The 23924-nt window shown below is 41.9% G+C and overlaps 3 protein-coding genes and 1 long non-coding RNA gene across 5 annotated transcripts in view; 2 read left to right on the top strand and 2 right to left on the bottom strand.

Moving 5' to 3' along the window:
* Positions 1-1189, bottom strand: part of LOC133967715 (LIM and senescent cell antigen-like-containing domain protein 1) — a 26933-nt gene extending 25744 nt beyond the window's left edge. Inside the window, exon 1 of the mRNA XM_062403337.1 lies at positions 1041-1189. Coding sequence (XP_062259321.1) covers positions 1041-1069 — 29 coding nt within the window. The 5' untranslated portion in view covers positions 1070-1189. The remainder of the gene's footprint in view (positions 1-1040) is intronic.
* On the top strand, positions 1135-3571 carry LOC133967717 (uncharacterized). The gene is made up of 2 exons (XR_009924060.1): positions 1135-1266; positions 1687-3571. It is a non-coding gene; the product is annotated as an uncharacterized LOC133967717 (long non-coding RNA).
* On the bottom strand, positions 3020-23924 carry LOC133967714 (GRIP and coiled-coil domain-containing protein 2). Of its 2 annotated transcripts, none has more exons than XM_062403329.1 (24): positions 23734-23924; positions 22998-23057; positions 20901-20985; positions 20708-20787; positions 20353-20457; positions 19716-20220; positions 17453-19281; positions 16914-16965; positions 16656-16756; positions 16416-16514; positions 15548-15667; positions 14272-14436; positions 13910-14014; positions 13228-13390; positions 12768-12868; positions 12460-12537; positions 12231-12368; positions 11451-11572; positions 10032-10208; positions 9589-9797; positions 7934-8161; positions 7489-7628; positions 5075-5276; positions 3020-4525 (listed from the first exon to the last, which is right to left on the bottom strand). In XM_062403329.1, exons 1-24 carry the CDS (start codon positions 23737-23739, stop codon positions 4452-4454), a joined length of 4944 nt encoding a protein of 1647 aa, XP_062259313.1. In that variant the 5' UTR covers positions 23740-23924; the 3' UTR covers positions 3020-4451. The 2 variants fall into 2 exon arrangements, with proteins under 2 accessions (XP_062259313.1, XP_062259314.1); XM_062403330.1 differs by having other exon boundaries at positions 22998-23054.
* On the top strand, positions 5959-7046 carry tmem223 (transmembrane protein 223). Its single transcript, XM_062403340.1, has one exon. The coding sequence runs from the start codon at positions 6125-6127 to the stop codon at positions 6935-6937; it is 813 nt and encodes a 270-aa protein (XP_062259324.1). The 5' UTR covers positions 5959-6124; the 3' UTR covers positions 6938-7046.

Here is a 23924-nt window from a genome sequence, read left to right as displayed (position 1 = left end):
GTAGAAATATTGATCACAACCATGAAAATGATGGCAGCTACGATCAGACCATTCAGCGATACCATAAAGGGTAACTACACAAACTACAATATATTACAACGCTACACTAACAACAATTCAAGAAGAAGAGCGCTGGATGTCTTTGGAGAGGCTAACATTTCACTGAGGGGGCGTCACTGCTACACCTGCATAGTATTGATGATCGATGATTGGTTACATAGAAGAAACCAGATTGCAATGGTTGATTCTCAGCATTGCCATAACACCAGGGCTAATGTGAGCTCATGTATCTTATCCAGAGTGAATCATGTAGCCAGAGGCTCCGTATTTTACAGCAGAGGCAAATCAAGCTCTGAAAGCTAAGAGGAGACTTTAAAAGTCAATCAAAACAGATTTCTGATATAATATGCATCACATTTTTACTTCTGCTTTCTTTCCTTGTTGATTGTTTGTGTTTTTAGATTAGTTCTTGTTAAACAAATTCTTTGTTTCTTTTCATTTCTCACTTTAAAATCCTTTAGATCTTGTTGTCTTGTTGTTATTGCTAATCGACAAATGAAAATCCATCAATCAACATGACCCATACCAACATGGCGGCTCTGGCTTCACTGCCACATCCCTTTATGAGCGAGGCTTTTTAATTCCACTGTTTGATCCTGAGCACAACAGTAGTGTCCAGTGGTTGGTCTGCTCGAAGTTTCTCCCACACGACAGTAGAGGGCGATGGCGAGTAGCTGGAGTGACCAAATTGAGATTGCGTCTCCACAGAGAAATCAACGCGTGAAGTTTACGTGTTTTAACGCTAATTATCCACTTTATCAAAAGCCGAACAAGTCCAGTTTCAATATCATAAAGTCAGCAGCCCCGTGGCAGCCTTTTCGTACCGGGGTCTTCGTGTTTACAGCACGAGCGAATGGAACAAACCCACCCGGGCTACGTTTAGATTTTTTTCCCTTTTTCTCCAGCGTCAAAATGTCAACTTCCAAACTTTTCACGCGCACCTTCCTCTTTTCAAAAGCCTTTAAAAACGTCGCACTCACCCGTTCGTCATCTCGCTGAGACCCAGCATCGTCCCGCTGCAGTTTTTCAGTCCGCAGCAGCCTTTCCTCCAGATGTGCTTCACCGGGGATGTTCCGTCACGTTAGCGGGGGTTGGGTGACACACCGCGGGGCAGAATGGCGAAGACGGGCCGCGCCTCTGTCCCTGAATGGAAGACTCCACTTCCGCGGGTCACTTTCAGAATAAAACCACTGTCAACTAGAAAATGTGAGTAAATAAAACAAAAACGCATGGACATAACATAGAATAAGAGCTTGTATAGCTATTATTTTAATGTCTGATCAATCTTCTGCACACAAGAAGTGATACACCTAATTATATAAGTGGCAACGGTCTAATTTTGCTTCTTTATAACTACTCCTTTTCTCCCAGTAATGTATTAGCCAATTGTTGTAAGCCAAAAGGAAAAAACGCAATTTCTGTGTCATGCATTAATTAATTCATATATTACGTTTTGTATTTCTTCATTCATTCACTTGTCTATTCATGTGTACTTGTATTCATTAATTTATTTATTAATTTCTAACTTTATCTTTTTAGATATGTATTTCTATAGTAACTTACATTTTCTTATTGATTTGTTTATTTTTTTAGTCACTCATACTTAGTTTTTTGTCATTCATACAGAATAGCAATGACTGTCTACAGGGCTCTCCCACAGAGAGGGGACATGCACCTCATTCCATGGGACAAATATGTGCTTTTATTTTGAAAGCTAAAGGAACAGTTGAGTGTTTAGCTGTGTTTGTCCTGCAGCTTCTCACGTCTCATTCTGGGAGACTCCACCGATGCAGAATTATTATCCAGACCACAGACTGTAAAGAGCCGCCCTGCGAACACACACTGCATAATGTGTCAACATGTGTGTAATGTGGCTGACGCCTCTGCCGCTGATTCTCCATCCTAGTCTGTACTCTCATGTACATACTGTGTGAATCATATGGAAAGTCTTAAGTTTTCATTGTGGAAACTCTACAGAAGTTCAACATGGCGGGTGGGAGCCATTAAGAAACATGTGCCAGACCATTACTGAGAGTTTAAAAAAAGGAAAAAACATCCACAGGTTTTACAGACACTAAATGGAAAGAATGTGTCACTATTACTACAGTGGATGAAAATAAGGGGATAATAATAAGAGATCAAATTAACTGCAAAGAAAATATGAAATCCTATAATGACAGTGCTGCGCCCCAGTGAGGTAGCAGCATAATAATATGTCTAACTTTATTTCTCCCAGTGGCAGATATGGCAGCTATTATTTGTTGGTTTCTCCGCTGGCTGCGTCATGAAACCCAAACCACATTTATTTCCTTAAAAGGAAAGGGCCTGACTCCCCCTCCAGGAGAGATCAGACTGTGATAGTAACAAGAGAAATTCATAGTAAGAAAGAAACGACTGATGCATCTGAAGTGCTTTACAAGATGAAATGACACAAGCTATTAAAGAAAACAATTAGAATGTCAAGCATCTTTATTGAAAAGAAGACCCCTATAAAAGAAAGAAAATAAAACAGAAAAAAATAATTGGGGGTTAACAGAGTCAGGCCTAAATATCAAATCATCATTCCCCTTCATATTTGGTTGCAGAAAGTTCTGAGCTATCCCTCATGTGAGGTAACAGACGGAAGGGTTGATAAAATTCATTGATTAAAAGAGAGGAGCAAATGAGTGTCATCTGCACAACGTTAAGATTTTACAAGTCTGGAAACCTGAGGTGCTCTGTTGTCTATCTCACAGCCCCTCCAGATGAATATATGAACAGTCTGTGTGCCTTGTATGTTCCAGCAACATGGAACTTTTCCAAAAATAAATAAGCATGTAGCTGAAGATCTGCAGATGCAAATTGGTTTCATCAAAGGCAATTATAAGTCAAAATTAAAAAGTAATTTCACATTTCCTCATCCACTGTCTGTGAAACCAGCTGTTGCCTTATGTAAATTAAGATTTCAACACAGTAACAATCCAGTTTATATACAGTAAAAGTTTATTCACCCACATACAGATATTATATAGGTCCATTTCTCTCATCCCTCCTACTGACATCAACCCTCATAAATATAAAAGAAGAGGATAAAAATACATTCACTCACGCTGAAAGAATCACAGAAAAAAGCTGCCAGTGGAATTAGAAAAAGCCAGTGATCTTTATCAATGATAGGACTTCAGTATTTGTGTAATGGAAACATGAGGAACAGACATGTGTGTTTTAGGGAAAGTGGGACCTCTGTGTGGATATGTGTCCCCCTCCAAAATCTCAACAGTTGCGCCAGAGGTCATAATGACACGCTGTAAAAAGAAGCACCCATGAGTCTGGTTGGGAGTCTTGCTCAAGGACACTCTAGCGGGGTGGATGTGCTTGGTGTCACCGGAACTGAGAAGACAGCCGACTTCAGACGAGATCTCTGATGTTTGGCGGTTTAAACGACAGCACGACAACTGACAAATCAATAATTGGTTCCAGAAAATTGAAACAGAAACCATGAAAAGAAAAGTTTGGTAAGAACAACCACTAACAACAAATTACACAGAGACCAAAACAGAATTCAAAACCATCAGTATTGAATATGATTGACTGCAGTTGAGTAAAAGAAAGGTTTAAGTGCTTCAGGCTTTAGTGAACTGATTAATTGCACACTCAGTCAAGAAAAGTGCAAATATACCATGTATGATACTGCTCAGTCATTTTGGTCAGGTGAACCTGATAAAAGCTAAATATGCACCTCTTTGTAAATTAAGTGATTTTAAGATGGATGTTTGCTTTAGCTCATGAACTGAAATCACATACTTAAGACTGTTGCCCAAGCACATAACATTAAAGTCCCCCCCTCCACACGACAGTAAAAACTAAAAGTGGAAATTATTTCAAAATTCTTTCTTGCAAAGTAATCAAACATAAATATTGTATTGATGTTATGCTATTAACACAGTTACCCCCCCTACCCAGTTACAAATTAAACAATGTTTCTCTTACATCATTAACTCAATCACAATATTCTCATTGTGATAATAATGCCTTATAATCCCTTATGAGCTCCACTTCAAGGAAGTAACCATGTCCAGTAAATATTATAAATATAAGTCAAAAATCATGGAAGACAGAATCATGTCCCAGTTCACATTCATCGACAAGAGACTGGTGTATCTATTGCACTGCTCATTAAATCTTCATGTAAATGATTTAGCTTCATCTCTGTCCCACATTGTCATTCAGTTTTTGTACATTCTTTGGTCCATCCTATTGTGTCTCCAAATATTAATAAATTCCCCAGTTAGCATATCACTCGTTTGCCACTATTTTGAATGCACAGTACAGGTTTTCACAGAAAAAGTTCCAGTAACGTTTTAGCACTGTGCTCCCAATGTTCCCATTGTTGAGCTGGTTTAGAGTCAGGTCTATCTGATTCCAGACCAGCTGTGGAGATAGGAGGACCAGCCCGAGCCCCGAGCCCCAGACCCCTCCTCCTCACCTTCACAAGAGAGAGAAGAGGACATCTGGTTAGAAATTATGAAAGCTAAATGCTATGGTACTTCAACCTCTGGAGCTGAACATTGACAAATAAAAAGTTCTTTGAATTAACCAGAAGAAGATGTATGTGTCTATAAAGGTTAGATTAAAAAACGATTTGGGTGTTCGAGTCTGTGTGTTTAGATGCTTTGTGTGAACAATGCTGTTGTGATACAGTAGGATGAGAATATGATGATTGGTTTGATGCTGTGTTGCTACATGTACACATTATAGCAGTTAACAGATTTCAACTGCAAGACTAATTTATATATCAAAACATTCCAAACATCATGATATAAAAATGACAAAGTAAGAGTTCATAGGAAGTTTATCCAGTGCTCAGGTTGCAAGTACTGATATATTTTATGTGTGTACTTTACATGTTACTCAATATATATTTAACAATATGGCACTGCTTCTTTGTACCAAATCAGATGCACTGCACAGGCTCTGTAATGCCACAAAAAGCAGAATGATTCAATTAAATTCAAACTTTCCTATTGTACTGTACCTTGTGCAATGGCAGCCAGTTTGCTTTTCTCCTCTGGACTGAGCTGCAACATGGTGTGAATAACTGGCAGCAGTGCCTGCCTCTCACTGACGGATCGCAGGAAGATGAATTGCAGCAGGACATTCTTCAGATACTCCAGGTTGGCCACACTTTTCTCCCTCTCCTGGTTTCGCTCTAGACGACGCACCTCACTCTTCAACAACTAGTGGGTGAAAAATACCAGCAAAATGAATTAGAACTAAATCCCCAAATCTGCACATCTCTCACTAGCATGGAAGGAAAGGTGCTCACTCAACATTGATATGAATGTGCTTGTGCAGGACAAGCATGTGCCTTTCCTATGGAGACATTAAAAAATATATCCACATTGCGAAAAAAACTGCTTTCATCAGGAAAAGTCAAGTCAAGTGCAGCTTATTTTATAAAGAGGAAAACGAGTACAGATATGGAACAATACATTTTCTGTCAGGGCCACAATTTTGATCCTTCTTGCAACTCCATATTCTCTTTTAAATCCCTCTTTGTGTTCTTTTCAGCTATTTTAATCATTTGAAATTTAAATCAATTATTATATTTGTAGTCTTTTCTCAGCTGTAAGATTTTTGCTCTGATATATCAAATTGTGCCTAATATTTCCTTTTGTTTGCCTTTAATCCTAAATTCTCAACTTGTAAAGCACAGCTACTGTGTTTTGAAAGTTTGTGTATATATAAGGTTTTTATTATAATCGCAAAGCAGTTAAATGTGTAGTTGAATAAAAACGTGAAGTCATTAAATCAGTGTGGAAGTGAAGTGATTTTGTTTGAAATAAAGTTATCGCGTTGCTCCTCTGTACGGGGATGGGTATTTTTGACCTTCTCTACTTACCGTAGTGTGACAGCACACGTCACGCATAACAAACATGGCGGCGCTCTGTAGGACACAGCTTCACGGTGTGTTGGAAGAGACTCATTAAAACGCTCTCTATGGCAACTTTAAACGGTGAACATACACTGTGATTGTCTGTGAATTAGCTGAGTGTAAAATTCAAACTATAACATATCAGGAGCGATGGGTTTGGAGCGTCTGTGTGGAGTGTTGGAGTTTTACTCCAGGCAGCTCCGACTCGTTAACATCCAGCGCAAAGTGTCGGTCTGTAGAAACGCGTCCGTGTCGGCTCAGCCTTCACCCAGCAGCGGTCTGTCTCTGCGGGTCTCATGTATACCGGGTCTGTGCTGGGGGACATCGTTCCAGTCGAGCCGCCACGCCGCTCACAGGCAGCTGACAGCCCGCCGCAGCCTCTCCACCTTCGCCCAGCCCTCCAAAGACGTCATCCTGTTCGACCATGACCGAACCCGCTTCTTCCAGCTCCTGTCCATCTTCTGCGGGGGACAGCTCGTCTTCTGGACCTACCTGGCTCACTTCGCCTACACGGGGCTCAGGAACACAGGGGGCACGTCAGAGAAAGGGAAAGCAAAGACGACGACGTCCACCACCACCGGGCTGGCTGGGATGTGGAGTTTTGAGATGAACCTGGGGTCAAACATCTGGAGGTACGGCTTCACGCTGGGATGTCTGGCAGTCGGTGCGGGGATCGTCGTGCTCGGGACTTTGTTTTGCCGTCGCTCTGTGTGCAAGGTGGTCTTACATCAAGGTGGGAGGATGGTGACAGTCATTACACAGTCGCCTTTGGGAGCCAGTCAAGGCCGGAAAATAACTGTCCCACTGTCCGAGGTGGCCTGCCATGCTCACAGGCAGCAGTCCCCCTCATTTATCCCCCTCAGGGTTAAAGGACACAAGTTCTACTTCCTCCTCGACAAAGAGGGGACCCTGAACAACGCCAGGCTGTTTGACATCACTGTCGGGGCATTCCGGCACGTTTAACATGGTGTTGGGCACCAAAAATAAATATGGACGACTGATCAACAAATCTAATTATGGCATCCCAGTTTCTGTTTGTTTCTCAGCAAGAAAATAAAATCTGCAAGCTCAAGACTTCTAGTTTATTTGTCACTAATATGACCTGAGATATTTATTAACACTCTCTAAAGCTGAGGAAACACCTTCATTGCATAATTGATCTATAAAATCTGTTAATTAATCGATCTTCAAGCAATTAAATCAAACATTCCAGTTCCCAACTCTGAGGAATTTCTGTGTTTCTGGTCTCATGTGATATTTAATTGAAGACAATTAAAATAATTGTTAGTTGCAGCCCAATCACTGTCATTATGAACGGATAGATTTTCAAAGAATAGCATATTCGTGAAATTCTAAAGTCTGAAAAGTATTGAATCTTTAAATTTATTGAAAAATGAGCAGTGTGTGTAATTGCAAATTTAATCCAGTTTAATGAACTGTTTAAACAAACTGTTGCGAGATTAAACTAGTTGTTTTTGTGCTGTGTGTGTGTGTGTGCGTTTGTGTGTACATACAGTGATCTGCTCCATGAGAGCAGCGTTGGTGGCCTCGGTTTCATGCAGCAGGCTGTTCATATGCTCCATGCTGCGTGTGGCTGTAGTCAGCTTTTGACTAAGCTCTTCTTTGGTCGGCTCAACAGTCCACACAAATGGCTCTAGTGATGAAAAGAAAGACACACACAGGATAAGATCGTGGTGAGAAGTTTGCGGGCGTAGTAGCCAACTCTGTAGCTCATGTAGTATTGTCTTAATCTTTACATGTGTGGATGATCACAAACCAAACTAATGAATATCACTTCCTCCAGTGTTTAGTGAAGTAGTACCTCGTTCTGATTTGCATTTCTTAACTCAAACACGATGACTGTTAACAATTTGCCAGGTTTGGGATCACAGAATGAATCTTGAACTTGTGAGACAGACATTTTATATACACAGTAAATATTATGGCTCATATCATCACCTTGTTTGGGATCCGGAGACATGAGGAGCTGCTCCAGAGAGGGGAAGGGTGTACGTGCAGGAGAAGGGCTCTCACTTTCAGTCATCTCCATACCCTCGCCCTCTTCCCTGGCCATAGACTGAAGGTCGCTGAGAGCCATCAGTCCCAGCCCTACCTGGTTTTGATCTGTGTTTCTGCGTTGAGGGTCTGAGGACAAAGACTTGCGGCTGGACTGGACCGACACTGCACCTGAAAGAAGGTGAAAGGTTTGTAGAACAAAGCTTTGCCTTTTTCAGCAGACTCACAGAATTTTTTAAAAATATACATTTTATTTATTGATAACAAAAACTAGGACTATCTTAAAACTGGATACAATGAGATAGTTTTATAATTCAATTCATAACGCTCTTATTCAAGTTACTATCACGATGGCTTCAACAAATTAAACAAGTCAAAGAAATGTCAAAAGAAAAGCTATTATCTCAAAGACCATCACTGAACCGCCTACATACTATGCAAAAAAAAATGTATCTCTCATTTGCACTTAGATTCACACTAAAGTGTGAGACATTGACCTACTGCTTTGTGACATGAGGGGGCACTAGACACATTCCTGTTTAAACCAGTTTATTTGGCATAAACGATGACAAGTGGGAAGAGAAGGGGGACGGATGGGGCACTTGAGAGAGTGGGTGGACAAAAGAGAAGATGGGGATTAATGAACCTGAAACTGAACCGAGAGCCCAGACTCTGAACAAGTCCCCTCACTAACACACCTCTACACTGCCACTCTACTAATGACTGAGATGATAAGATCCTGCTTTATGCACATGTCCGTTTTTTTGAATTTGTGAGTGTGACCGTGTTAGAGTGGGACAGTGAGAGCACATCAGGAACACAGAGCGCTGCAGCCTCCGCAGGTTTTCAAATTTGTGAAACGTTTTGAGACTAATGGTTTTGTGAAATTAGGAAAACATGCGATAACCTTGTTGAATATCGCTTTAACGATATCACTTGTGATAAATCTTTTCTACATACTGGCCCCTTTAAGAATAAAGTTTGCAAAACATGATGAGAAATACTGATCAATTTGTAACCATTATTTCAATTTAATGATTTATAAGAAAATGCTATAATATCAGTAAAAACTTGTCCAATAGCACAAGTAAAACACACTGATGTGAGCCTTCTGCATTGTTGCTGCTTTTTAAATCAAAATATAGTGGTAAAACAGCTCAAATATGACCTTCAGTTGTGGCTGATATTTGCTGTTGATATCTCACTAATACTGGTGTGCATCTGTGAGACACTAATGATGAGTCTCTCCAGATGCGACAGTGAGTGGTTTGCCACACTGAGAGGCGGGACAGAGCTGAGAAGCCTTAGCAACACCTGGCTACACTGATGTGACAGAGGAACAACGCACACCCACCAGCGTGCTCTCACCTTTTCTAGTCATTACTACATGTATTTGCTGTTTGACTCCAGAGGGCAGCTGTGTAGGAGGTGACGAATGTGTTTCCAGTAGACCCCATCCTTCCTATGCTCTACGTTTGAGCGACAGTTACTTTTTTTGATTGAACGTTTTGTAATATAGATTAATGTGTACCCTTACCCTTTTCGACTACTCCCTTATGTACAGAATCAGGTACCGATACAATTGCATGGATACTTACTGTTCTGGTTCTGCAGTGTGAAGAGCTGCTCCTCAACACGGGTCAGCTGGCTTTGCAGGGTCTCTACAGTGGCTCGGTGGTCATCCTGCAGCCTCTTCAGCTGCTCCCTGTATGTCTGCCGCTGGGCCTCTACCTGAGACAACAGGTCACTCTGAGCCTGGGACAGGTCTGAGCTCAGAGCCATTTTATCTGACTGCACTGACATCAGCCTGGAGGTGGAGACAGAGCAAGGGGGAATTGAAAGAAGTCAGTTAGTGGAGAATAAGCAGGAATTGCGTACAACAGGAAGAGTGGCGGCTGTTTGCAAGGCCTCATCAGGTGTCAAGACAGAATGTGTGCATATGTCTAATGATTGCAAAATCACACCTGAGGGGTAAAAATCAGTTTGACAAAACTAACAAAAACAGGGATATATGGGGGAACCTACAGTAATTCAAGCTCACCTCTCGCGGAGTTCTGCCTCCTTGCTCACAGTTTCCTGGAGGATTTTATTGTGTCTCTCCAGAAGAGTGTCATGTTCAGTCTGGAGCTGCTGCAGCTCTGCTGTGCTGCTCTGGAGGCTCTGCTGGCTTTCTGCCAGCCTGGACTTCAGCTGATCTACCTGAGAGGAGAATTGCTCCCTGTGGGACACACATCGCATTAATTACACTGACCAACCCTTAAGCTGCTTTCAGACATGGATGGAACTCTGGAGTTACTTCTTATGTTCTATGGAGGAGGTATAGTTTGAACATAAAAGTCAGAGGGAGATGCTTCACTGTTTCTGGAGACTTTCTCCGCCTGACCTCTAATGTAATGTTCAAAGAAACCCAGCAGGAAATCCCCCCTTTTTTTGGGTAAAAAGACAACTTTTAAAATATAGCTTTAAGAGACATATGATGCTCAGGGTACAAACATAATTGAATATGCTCTAATGTTCAAAAGGAGACCACTTTCCATTGCTTCAGCATCTGCCTGAGACACTTGGTGTTATCGCCTGTCTCTTTAAAGCCCTCCCCCTATAAAGCCTAGTCTGCCCTAATTGGCCAGCTTGCCCTCTATTTTGTGATTGATCAACTGCTTCCAGCGTGTATAGGAAATATTTCCCTCTGCTTTAGCTTTAACTGGCTTAGGTGAAGTAAAAGGGGTGTGACAGTCTAGTCGCTAGATGTGTATTATGAATATGAAGGGTATTGTGATGTCCCATGACATGTTTGAGGGTGCCATACATGAGGACCAGTGTCAGCAGCCTTGTGTACAAATACGCTAAGGCCCGTTTTGAACAGTGCAGCTGCACAATGACAGTGTTAAAATTGCACCCACTTATTAAGACTTTATTTGTACAGCACCTTTTATGCAAATAATATAACACAAAGTACTGTCCATAATAAAAGTGTAGAAAACAATATCCCACACCCCACCCATAATAAGAGGAAAATTATAATAAGAGGAACTGGGGAAACACTGGTGTAAATCTCATGAATTTTCAATGAGGAAACACCAAAGGCAGGTACACAAAGATAAAAATATTACAAAATAAATAAAAAAATATATTAAAGATAAAACATTAAAATGCTAAAAGAAACTGAATGTTTTGAAGTTAAGTGACAAAAGTGAAGTAAGAAATAAAGAGTGGGGTATTAAAAGGAAAACAATCCAGAGAAAATCAAAAAATGATAAGATATATAAATAAAAGGATATACCAGTGAAACTTTCTAAGGTATACAACTATATAGCCAACTCAATAAATATAAATGTAATTAAAAGGCTGACTAAAATGGTTGATCTTGAGTTTGCAATATGCTTGAGTACAAAGCTATTTCCCTTTACTCTGAAGGATTAGATTCACTGAACACTCACAATGCGTTAGGTGTTGTTCTTACCTCTCTAGTTTGCCAGAGTCTCCTTCGCTCTGAGAGTTGGTTTTTCTCTTTTGCTGTTTGAGCACATTGTGAACTCGCACCTTGTAGCCCTCGAACTCGGCTGTAGTTGCCGCAAGCTCAGCCTGGATTAGAAGATCAAGCAGAGATATACAGTAAATAACAAATATTGAATGTAGATTAACCTTTTCTCTCAAACATGGAAATAAAACTGGGAGCAGATGGACAGACGCTAAGAGATGAGCAGCTCTTTCAAATTTGTGTCAGACCATTGATCTCAATGGCCTTAGTATTTTTTTTTTTCTGGTTTACAAAATAACCAGAAAACCTGAAACATTTTCTTATTGATGAAGTTTCCAAAGGTGCCTCATCAAAACTCTCAGTCTGCTGCAGTCAGGTTCACTGTACTTGCACAATGTACCACTGTCTGGGAAAAACTCCTCAGCTGAATAAAAAAATTTAGTCAGTTTCAATTAGAAAACACTGTTTGTCCAACTGATGCTTGTGCTACTGACAATGTTCAAATAAGGTTAATGGATTTGCATTTCTAGTCTTTCCAGCCATCTTTCTCAGTTGGAACCCTCTTCCAGGCATTTTTACACTGAACAAAAACCCATACAAATATTTAAATCTTTGACAAGACTATAGCAGAGGGGAGGGGGGAGAATAGGGAAAGATGAAAAAGTGCAAAGGCTGTTGGAAACTACCACCCTGAGGTTGTACAGCAAAATTATAGCTTAATCAGTAGTAGTAGTTAAAAATTAAATTTGAATTTTCACGTACCGTAGCATCGTCTTTCTCCTGCTGTAGGCTGTTGATGCGTTGCTGCAGGGAGCTGCAGGTTCTTTGTTGCTGTTCCACTGTAGACCTCAGCTGCTCCTGCAGACGATGAAGCTCTGCCGTCAGATCGCACACCGCGATCTAATTGGATACACACAATTTACTATACACCTTCTGTATTAAACTGTTGACAGCGGGAGAAGTTAATGCTGAGTGAAGCTGCTGGTGTTACCTTGGAGCTTTCTAGTTGCTGTTGGTTAGCCTCCAGCTCTCCTGTCAGAGAGGCCTGCTGCATCATGAGGGAGCTCCCCTGCACACACACACAGACACGCACAGTGAAAGATTAAATGCATACACCCGTATACATAAACATCGCAAAACACCCACAAATGATTAACTATTCCCAGCATTGAAGGCCCTTTCAGCAATCACCCCCACATATGGTAGCACAACACAATTTACATTCATCAGGCAGTGACGCAGTATTAGGAAATCCAGTGGGACGCACACAAACACACACACACATACACACAAACAGACCTGTTTCTTGGCATCAGCCAAGTCCTTCTTGGTCTGCACCAGCAGCTGTTTCATCTTGGAGGTCTTCTCCTCCCCCTGGTCCAGCTGGGACTTCAAAGCCTCTGGAGACAGATAGAGGTTCACAGGCACATGAGCAAACACAAACACACGTACACAGACAGATGAAATAATTTTAGTTCAACTCCTTCTGTAGACTTTTTATTTGCAATTTTGTCAATTTTGTCGTGGATTCAGCTGCAACCCTGTTTACCCCTTAGACTCCAAAAGTGTTCTGTGGACTCAAACATCGGCATAGTGGTGAGAAGATGAGGGAATTTATTTTTGGGTGAATTATCCCTTTAATGTGGAATCATGCTGTGACACAACCATGTGATTAAAACTGGCAACTTATCATGTGATTCAAAAATTTTTTTGGGGGGTTTCGATTAGCGCGTCAGTAAGTGAGTGAGCGTGTACATACCGATTTCCTGCTTGAGTGTGTCCTCCTTCTGGGAGAGTGTGTTTATCTGACTGTTTAACTCTTCAGCGCACTCATCCTTCTCTGAAAGTTTGGAGTTGAGGTCTCTCACCAGACGCTCATAGTCGGCCATCTCCATGTCCATCAGTGAGTTCTGCTGCGCCTCCTAGAGGCAGAGTCAATGTACTACATCAATACAGGGAACAAAGCTAAAACCATATCTTCCTGTCAGTTAAATAATTTATCTCAAAACATTGTTCAATTTAAACATGCCTCCTCAGAATATGTATATCTGTATCACTACTATTCAACAACAAACATTCTTGGATCTTAATCGTGCCCAATGTGTCAGTTTTTCTATTTCTTTACTCTCAAAAGCCATTATTAGCATCAACCTAAAAAACATCACGTTTATTGAGCTATACTAAAAATGTGGACATATTGTCATATGACAACAGAGTCAGACCTGCGGGCAGCTTCTGTGTACACTGCTGTACTATGTAGGTCTCCCCTAATGGAAAAGCAATAGCAGCGTCTGTGCTGTGGGCCAGCAAAGTTCTTTCCCTCTGAAAGGTGCTGCTGTAGCTGCAGGCCGGCCATCACCAGTCAAGTCGCCGGAGTGGACAGGCCCTCTGAGACACACTAGTGTCTGAGAAGCATTTTGTGTGTTATTGTGTTTGTGTACCTTGCGTAGCTGCTCCAGCTCCTGAGCAGTCTGCTGAGACTGCTGCTGCTGCTTGTGGAGCTGTGCTGTCAGCTCTTCTACCTCCTTGACGGCAGATGACAAGTCCTACAGTGACAAGCAAACAAGGAAGAAGGGTGTGTGTGGGGGTTAGTTTTTTTGATTTCAGAAAATTAAAAAGGAATGAAACATGATATGAAGACACTTAAAGAATTTGTAAATAGAAACTTAATTATGTTTTTCTAGTTTCAACTATAATATTGTAATTGTTAAGAGATAAAAGATAAGCAAAATTACAAAACAGGGAACAGAGGCCAACAAGTGCACGGAATTAAAAGGGTGTTTCCATGACTCTTTATTTCTACCTTGATCTTCTGTTCTTTCATGGCTCTCTCAGCCATCAGGTCTTTGTCAAGACTGGCTATGTGTCTTTGCAGCTCCTGGTTCTGGGCCTCCAGCTGCCTCACTGTGCTCCTGATGGTCTCCCCACCAGCCAACAGGTCCTCTTTCTGAATGCTCAGCATTTCGTACTGTAAGAACATAGGCATTCCAGATTACAGTCACTGTCAGGTGACAAACTTACATCTCGAAATAATTATAACTTCACAGGAGTTAACAATACAAAGGATGTGATCTACTGATAATTTGTGAAATTAAAAAGGATTGGTATTTTTTCAGAAGCCCAGTTTTACTTGTATGAGCTGCGGGGATCACGTGATTTTCTTTATAACATACAGACGAAGGTGTCGGCTCTTATCACCACAAACTCTCTTGGCATCTTCGTCAGTGTCGTCTTCTACGGGGATGACACTGCGAGGAGAAATTTGTTTCCTTTTTGTTCTTTTTCCTTTTGCGCCTGTCTCATGTTAAATGCGTCATCAACCTTTGACTTTAATGTGATTAAGAAAAGATAAATGTTATTGTTCTTTTTCAATCACACTAAAAACAATTAGGGTTGATGTCACAATGAAAAATAAAGAAAATCATATAATGTTACAAGTACCAGATGCACGGTTTTTATCTAAAAATGCACATACTGAAAACCATTCATGCAAATCCGACAGCGGCAGCCTCTGTGGGCTGTTTGTGCAGGGAACACTGAACCAGCAGCCGCAGCAGCAGCAGCCACCTCTCATCATCTGTCAGCCACAACACTGAAACTATGATTGGTAAACAGAGATGTCCAGACATGCTGTGGGATCCCTGACGAGCTCCTGGTCTGCCCACCTCCCCAGAGACCCATGAATGCACACAAGAATAAACCTGTGTCTGAGAAAATGGTGTTGCACTTGCACGTGGCAGATGGAAGCTATACTCCGCTCCATTTACTGTATCTGTCTGTTGTTCTCTCACTGGAAAGAGACAGTTATGAGCTGGAGGAGAGGAGGATATATAAAACACTATTTCTCCCCAGCTCACCCGGTCAAGTCTGATGAGCTATTTGTGGGTGCCGCGCTGCCAAGCATAGCTGGGTAAAGTGTCCCTGGCTAAAATGACTCACTGTAAATCAGATAAAAACAGAGTTATGCGAGACGTATTGGAGAGATGTATTGCCGGCCAAAGTGGCTGTGCCTGGATTTACTGGTGGGCGAGAGCACTTTCTTTGTATGTTACTGGTGTATGTGATTGAGTGTTTGTTACCTGTGTGACAGCACTGCTGAGTCGTTTGGTCAGCTCTGCAATTTGTCTCTCTGCCGCCTCCACCTTCTCTCTCTCCTTATCCAGTTGCTCTGTTTGCTTGTCGTAATCAATCTGCAGATTCTACACACACACACAAACACACATTACTGGAAGCCGGTTGAATAGCTCAGTGAAGGTAAACACTATGAATCTCAAATATCAGCTGCATTTACATTCAAGGGTGGATGGGGAAAAACTCTCATTAGACACAACAGAGTGGTTTCTTATTTAATGGAGACTAAGTCATAAAGCACAGTGCAGTGCAGTCTGGGGACTGATTATGAAAACCACTGGGTGTGACATCGCACACAGTCTGTTTTTGAAGAGAAAACCCTTCCATTTGCCATTTAGGAACATAATAGGGATGAACACAATTAAGCAAATGATTAATGATGGAAAGTGTACAAGTGTATATTTTGGGTCGGTTCAAATTGTGCTTTTATTTAGAAGAAAATCGTATAATTTAAAATGCTATCAAATGGAATAACATTGGATTTTGCTATCTTTAATCAACGACAGACATTAAAATAAGGAGAAGGATAATGTTAACTCCATTACAAATTCATGGGTGCTCAATTGATTTTCAAATGAAATACTAACATGCATCCCTAATAAATCCAGCCATCGATTCATCCATGATCTTTACTGCTTATCCTGTAATGCCCAGGCTACACTGGATGTGTGAGCGGCACGTGTGCATCGCAGAACTTCTTGGTTTTTATTCAGCGCCCATCAGGTCAGAGCATCAACACTGCAGTCTTGATCATGAGCCTTCTAGAGACTCAGGGTCTACCCGTTTCGCTCCTCGTACAATGCAAGGTTCACCTACCTTGTAGCCTTCAGCACCGTGGATGATATCTTTCATAGAGCTGCTCACTTTCTCCTTCTCCGCTTTCAGCGATCCCACTACCTCATTAAGGTTTGCAATCTGAAAAAAGAAGAAAATAATCGTGGAAATTATACTGATTTTAACAAACACCAGTGTGACCACTGAGGGAAAATATATCTATAAATGTCAAATCAGGGTCAACAAACATTTATGGTTGAGAAATGTCATTCTTAACTCTACCTCTTTCTTACTGATGTCCAGCTCTTTTTTCGCTTTGACAGCAACCGCCTTGATTTTGTTCATCCTCTCGTCCTTTTCTTTCTTTTCTTTCTCCAGGATCGCTGACGGGAACAGAAGTTATTTATTCTGGGATTCAAATCGATTAATTTCTTACTTGCTTCATAAAACAGGGAAACAAAGATGATAATATTTCTATAAAATAATATTCAATTTGAGATATTAGATTTTCCTACTCATTAACATGTATCACCTTCATACCTATTTTCTGTTTGATCTCATTGTCCGCAGATTCCTCAGAGGAAGCAGACTCCTGAGAAAGTGATAGTAGGTGAAAAAGAAAAAAAAAAGAAAAAAACATAAATTACAGCATTGTTATTTAAAGAAAGTATCATTTTCTTACCCCTACATTGAAATTATTGTATTTATTATTATGAACTGCATTAATTTGAGAAACACTTGAGTTATCAGTTATTTAATATATATATTATTTTGTCAGTTAATCAAGACAGCTGTTTAGTCTACAACAATCATAATCTTAATCTTAACATTGATTCCCAAAGTGTGTGCTGCTGTCCACTGATGGTATTGCAGGTGGGTCTCAGAGTGGGCAAATACCAAATTTATCAAAAATATATTTTCTTTGTTCTGGGAAAAAATACATCAAAATCAAAAGATATCAAAATATGTGTAATGATGTATGATTTCTAATGTATTTATTCACATTCTAATGTTATATTATGTCAATGTGGGAAAATGTGTGATTTAGGCAATTCCCAATGGTAGTACACGTCACTCACCTGGAGAGCGGACACTTCACTCCTCAACTGAGAAATGAGCGAGTCTTTCTCTGTCAGCTGATCAGAGAAAGCTCTTCTTTCTCGCTGCATATCCTCCATTTCCCCTTCTTCCTTCTCTTCAGTCACCAGAGAAACTTGAACCATCAGTTTCTGGTTCTCCTCACTTATCTTCTCACTGACTGACTTCAGATCCAGCAGGTCTTTTTGCAGCCCTTCGTTATCCTTCACCAACTCCACCACATTGTTTTTCAGCATGTCCCTCTCCTGTTCCAGGTTTGTGATGTGGGCCTGGAGCTCCTTATGAACCTCCTCTACGCTTCTCTCCCCTTGAGCCTGTTCGAGAGTATTCTTCAAAAGATTCCTCTCCTTTTCCAGCTCATCTACACGCACTCGGAGCTCCTCAACCTCATCGGAGGAATTTTTGAGTGCCTCATTCATATTTTCTTCCAGAGCTCCGATGGAGGTGCGGGACTGCTCTGCCTCCTCTGTCGCTGAGCTCAACCTCTCCTGTAGCTGATGCTTTTCAGATGTCTCCTGCTCCAGCTGAGCCTCCATTGCTTCCAGCTTTGAGCACAGAAGCTCCTTGTCGTCCTGGGCTTTGGCGAGCCCCGAGGATGCCTCTTCCAGTTTCTGATGGATGTCAGTCTTCTCTTTGGCGAGCTCTTTGATACTCAGCTCTAAAGCAGAAACAATCTCCTGCCGTCTTTTCACCTCCTCTTCCAACCTCTCCTCTATCTTTTCCCTCTCCTCGTTCAGATGTTGCACTTCGTCCTCCTTCTCTTTTTTCAAGCCTTTCAGCTCCTTCTCTTTCTCCTCTGTCAGCAAAAGTGCATCTCTTTCTTTCCCCTCCAGCAGCCTCTCAAACTCTTTTGCGCTCTCATCGTTCAGATTCTGCATTTCTTCCATTCGCGTCTGAAGCAGGGATTGTATTTTGTCTCGCTCCTCAGTCAGCCTAGTGACCATCTCTTTAAGGTCTTGCGTCATGTGCTCCTTCATCTGCATTTCAGAGAGGATCTCCTCATTCTGCTTGGTTAGCTCCTCCACAGATTGCCTCAGCTCACCGACCAAACTTGTTTGTTCCTCTACGGATGCCTGGAGTTTCTGGTCTTCAGCTATTGAACCTTCAGGCTTCAGCTTTTGTTGAGCCATGGTGTCACTCAGAATGTTGTTCTCCTCTGTAACCTCTTTGACCTTCACCAAAAGTGCATCTCTCTCCTTGCTGAGATGAGCTATCTTGTCGTGGAGTTCTTGTAGAGTACTAGCTCCGTGCTCCTTCATGGCATTGTACTGATCAACAAAATCTTTTGTCTTCTCCACCAGCTCTGTCTCTACACCTTGAAGCATACCCCTCATGTGTTGACACTCAGCGAGGGCAGCGTCTCTGTCCCTGGTCAAGTCCTCACAGTGGTCCCTCAGGTTCTGCTGCTCCTCTGGATTCGTTGCAGACTCCTTGGATTCTCCTTGGACCTGTTGTTGGTCTGGATAGAGAGTCCCTACACTGTCATTGGAGATACTATCCCTGGTCAACTGCAACTCATTGATTTTAAACTCCATCTCCTCTTTCTCAAGCTGGAACTCCTCCTTGACCCTCTCCAGCTCTGCTTCCTGCTCACTTTTCACATTACTGAGCAAGGTGAGCTCGTCCTGCAACATGGTGTTCTGGGCCTGGAGGTCTTCGAGAGCTGATCTCAGTCTGCCAGTCTCCGTCTCCTCTCCGTCATTGTGGCTGGACTCACCCACACTTAATCCAGACAGTGCCAGCATTTTGGCGATCCCTGAACTCCGAGCAGGATCCTCATCCTCTTCTTGCACATCCTGCAGATAGCTGTCTGGAGAAGATAAAGGTCGTGTTAATTGAAAAAGTCTCTTGATTATAACTTGTACCATTGACAGAAATGGTGCTGTAACACTAGCATAATTTCCAACATGCGATAAGTTACCTCCCCTTGTACATACAGTAGTTTTATTTAATCTTCTGATAACTCATTATCGGAAGGGAATTATGTTCCTGAGTAATTCAATGGCACATCTATTTGTATATTTCAATATTTATATAATGAACAGACAAATTGATGGACAGAGCAAACAGACTTATTGCATCTTGCCTATGAAATATTAAGAAATAGCAATGTACTTTTCACATAAAATTCCGGTGATTACAAATGACAATTTTCATAATTAAAAAACAATAAATCGTTAAGATAATAACATAATTCGTATCATTCCTTCATTGAATGGTTAAAATTCAGACTTTCAGTTGTACCTTTAAGAGCGAGCTGCTCCGTAAGCTCCTCCTGGAGCAACAGGAGACGGTCCCTCTCGATCTCGCAGTCCTCCTCCAGTGCCCTCATTTCCTCCTCATGCTGCAGACTCTTCTGAGCCAGCTCCTCCTTCAGGTTCTCCACCTCCTGCTGACCCTCTGTCAGCTCCCTTTGGTGGCTCTCTTGCAGCTCAGCGATCTCCTGAGTTCTTCCTTCGCGGGCAGCTTCCAGTTCAGTTAGAAGGGTTTGCAGCTGCACTTCCAAGCACCGGCGGACTTCTTCGACACTCTCTTTTGCCCTGGCATGTTCAGCTTGGCGCTCTCTCTCCCTTTCGCTATCTCTCTCCCTGTCACTCTCTTCTCGCTCTTTCAGTAACTTCTGGAAAAAAGCCACCTCTTCTTGGTGTTTGTTGTTGGATTCGTCTATCCTGCTCTCTAGGGTCTTGATCTTTCTTTGGTGATCCTCCATCACATGGTCAAACTCTCCTTGCAGCTTCGCTAGATCATCCTGCACAAAAAGACAGTCAGACACATGTTGTAAGGTTTCATTATAAACATCCATGCATCAATGTGTAGACTATACATTCCCCTGAAATATACCATAATTCCCATGTTAAAGTAGATATACATTTTTTCCCACCTTTCCTAGCTGCTTAGTCTTCTCAAGGTCTTTACGAGACAGTGAGAGACTCTGCTGAATTTCTGCCTTCTCCAGCAGCAAGGCATCCATCCTCTCAGTCAGCTCCTACAGTAACACACACACACACACACACACACACACACACACACACACACACACACACACACACACACACACACACACACACACACACACACACACACACACACACACACACACACACACACACACACACACACACACACACACACACACACACACGTGATTCAGATGATGCATTATGAAGATGGGGAACAGCATGTTAACATATGAATAATTAAAGCGTATATGATGAGATGCAGCCCTACAGACAAACCTGTATCAGCGTGGCATCATCTGAACTGCTGTTACTGCTTTTGTTTTGCCGTTTGGTGGATTCAACTTCTTTTTCCAAATCTGATAAAAGATCACGTCATAAGAAGCATGTCATATCCCCCTGTACTGATGGCCCACAGAGCCCCAGAGTCCAACACAAGTTCACACAAGATTTAAGACCATTAATAACTTACCTGCACACCGGCTCTTCATCTTCTGCATGGCAGCCATCTGCTTCTTGGCAAACTTGATGAGGTCATCTTTGGACAGTGTATCCAGCTGAAAACATTATGTTAAAAAAAAAGAGAGAATTAATGTAGGAAACACTGTCTCTGGACGCTATGACCGATTAATATCGATCTATTCACAACACCAGTGTGCATCGGACTTGTGGGGTTTCATACTCCTGGACTGCTTGGATTTAGACTAAGTATATTCTTTAAATAACCGCTCTGCTAGAATACTGCAATGTATCTGCAATCTCAGGTTTTGTCTTACCTTGAATTGTATGAGCTAGGATTTTGTTTCACTCAAGAAAGTTAAAGAGAACCAGTTAAAGTGCTTGATTTTTATTCTGATTTTGTCAAGGGCTAATAATTATTTTTATTTCTACCTGTGAGGTAAATAGACTTTGTCCTTCATCAGTTTTTGGTAAATGAGTTGATTCTGTTGAACTCACCTCTTCACCGATAAGGTGAGAAGTAAAGTGTCTCTTACTGTTGAGCAGAGTTTCTGTTGCTGGGCCACCACCACCTGGTGCCTGATTTCACTCATTAGCAGGGGGTGTGGTCAGCACAGCTGTAGCCAATCATCGTCAACTCTGGTGTTTAAAAACCAGGACGTGTTTGAGGAGTCAGTGACGATTCGGAGGATAAAGACAAAGGAGTCTTTTCGGTGGGGGGGGCCTGAGTATAGCCCTGCTTCCTTTTATTTGGCTATGTGTATACTTTTCGTCCCTTTTCACATATCTTCTCTTGGAAGCTATAGGCCTGGCACTCATTTACATTAACGTAACCTTTCCTCTGTTATCTATCCCACCTGTTTCACACATACCCAGCACCTTGTCACAGGGGGGCTCTGACACTGCCAGTCAGCTACCCACAAGACATTTCATCTTTGGCTTTGCTACCCAGCAATCGCTTGACTTGCTTGCTCTCACTGAGACTTGGATCACGGCGGCCAACACCTCTGCTCTGCCTTCTCTTTCACCCACACAACCAGACCCATGGTAGGGGTGGTGATACAGGTTTACTAATTTCCCCCAAATTGACTTTTTCTCTCTACCCTCTGCCATATTTTACCCCATTGTCTTATGAATTTCATGCTGTGACAGTTACTCATCCGGTACTAACAATTATGTTCTACCATTCACAAGGTCCTTTGAGAGATTTCTTGGAAGAATTAGACGTCCTATCAAACATTCCAGAGAATGGCCCTCCACTTATCCTTCTGGGGGACTTCAACAACAGCTACGATAACCAACTTATCTTCTCTTTTCCCCATTCTGAAACACAGGTAGCAGCACAAATCTCTGCCTGTCTGACTGACATCTTCTAGAGGATACCTCCACACCACCTGAAAAAAAACAATCTTTTACAGGACCGCACCACTTTTCCTTACAGGGAAAGTGTCTCCCACCCATGACCTGACTATTACATTTGAAAACTCCGGTAGCCCACACCAAGACTGCCAGGAACCTGGGTGTGATACTCCACAGTCAACTCTCCCTTACTGCCAACATTACAGCAACAACCCGTTCCTGTAGATACAGGCTGCCAAACATTAGGAGATTGTCCCCTTCTTCCCGGATCGGGCCCAGCCTTCATCCGGGAAATGTTCAAACCTTACAGCCCAGCCCGTCCATTCACTCTGCATCAGCCTGCTCCTCCCTCACTGCAAGTTAACCACTCAACAAAATCACGACTGTTTGCTGTCCTGGCTCATAAATGGTGGAACAAGCTCCTCAATGAGCTCAAGACAGCATAAAGTCTACACATCGTCTGCCGCAGACTGAAGCTGCATCTCTTCCGACTATACCTTGAGTACTAATAAAGCAATATCTGGTACATTTGAATCTTATTGCTCTGAGTTTGTACCCTCACGGTTGAATGCACTTCTTGTAGGTAGCTTTGGATAAAGTGTCAGCTAAATGCAATATCAATCTAACCATCATGAGAAATGTCATTATCATTGTGATTTTTTTATATTATTGATGATGTATAGCAATTCAAAATATCGTTTTATTGCCCAGCTTTAAGTCAACAGTACAGATGAGTGTTGAAGATTAGTACCTTTGACTTGGCTGCTGGTGATGGAGCCGCAGACTCTGCTCCAGAGACACCAGGGTCCTGCTTCAGGAGAGGAGGAGGAAATGACAAACCAAACTAATGAAAGAATAATAACTCTGACAGGTATGCTGTATTACTGGGTTGTTTTTGGCTGCTTAGTTTACAAACTCATGCTTGATATTTCAGCACAGTGTTCCCTTTTAAAAAACCTTCAAAATAATGTTTGTCTGCTTGGAATCAAAGACCTATTGATCATTGAAGATTTTACATCATATTTTCTGATTCATCAGGAGCTATGTTTCAATTCGGCGCACACACAGAACAGTTAAAGGTTGTTTGATTTGAATGTTGGATGAAAAACGGTTTGTCTCTTACTATCAATATTGACACGTGTACTTGAGGGCTGACAGAGCAATGACAGCCACTTTAAGATGCTCACTATGTGTAATACAGTATCGCTGTTAGGTTAACGCACTGCTGCTGTACCAGAGGAATGTGGGATTGCAGGTTTACACTTCAGTGCATTCACGATATTTAACGTCAACATATAAAGCTTTGGAATACACGTCACTGAGTAAACATCACATAGCGTCACCCGCAACTGTCTGGTAACGTTTTAAAACTCCATTCACAAGTGAAAGGGAGAAGCATTACATTAAATCAGAGGCTAACTCCAAGATGCTAGCACTATCTGCTGTACTGAAGCTGGCTAATGCTAACTCGACATTGAGCATTTTACCTCCATCTTCGCGGTTCGGCTGTTCAGCTGCTTCTCAGACGTCCGACAGACTCAGAGACCAAAGCATACAACTCCAACAGACACCGTCAGAGCAAAATTCAGCTTATTACCAATTCCATGTGCATTTAAAACGATAATATCTCCTGTGTTTTGGTTTGGAGCTAACAGGCTTAAGCAGCAACCCACTTCCG

This window comes from Platichthys flesus, chromosome 13 (assembly GCF_949316205.1).
Source record: "Platichthys flesus chromosome 13, fPlaFle2.1, whole genome shotgun sequence".
Taxonomy (NCBI): Eukaryota; Metazoa; Chordata; class Actinopteri; order Pleuronectiformes; family Pleuronectidae; genus Platichthys; species Platichthys flesus.
This window is presented reverse-complemented; position numbering and strand designations above follow the sequence as displayed.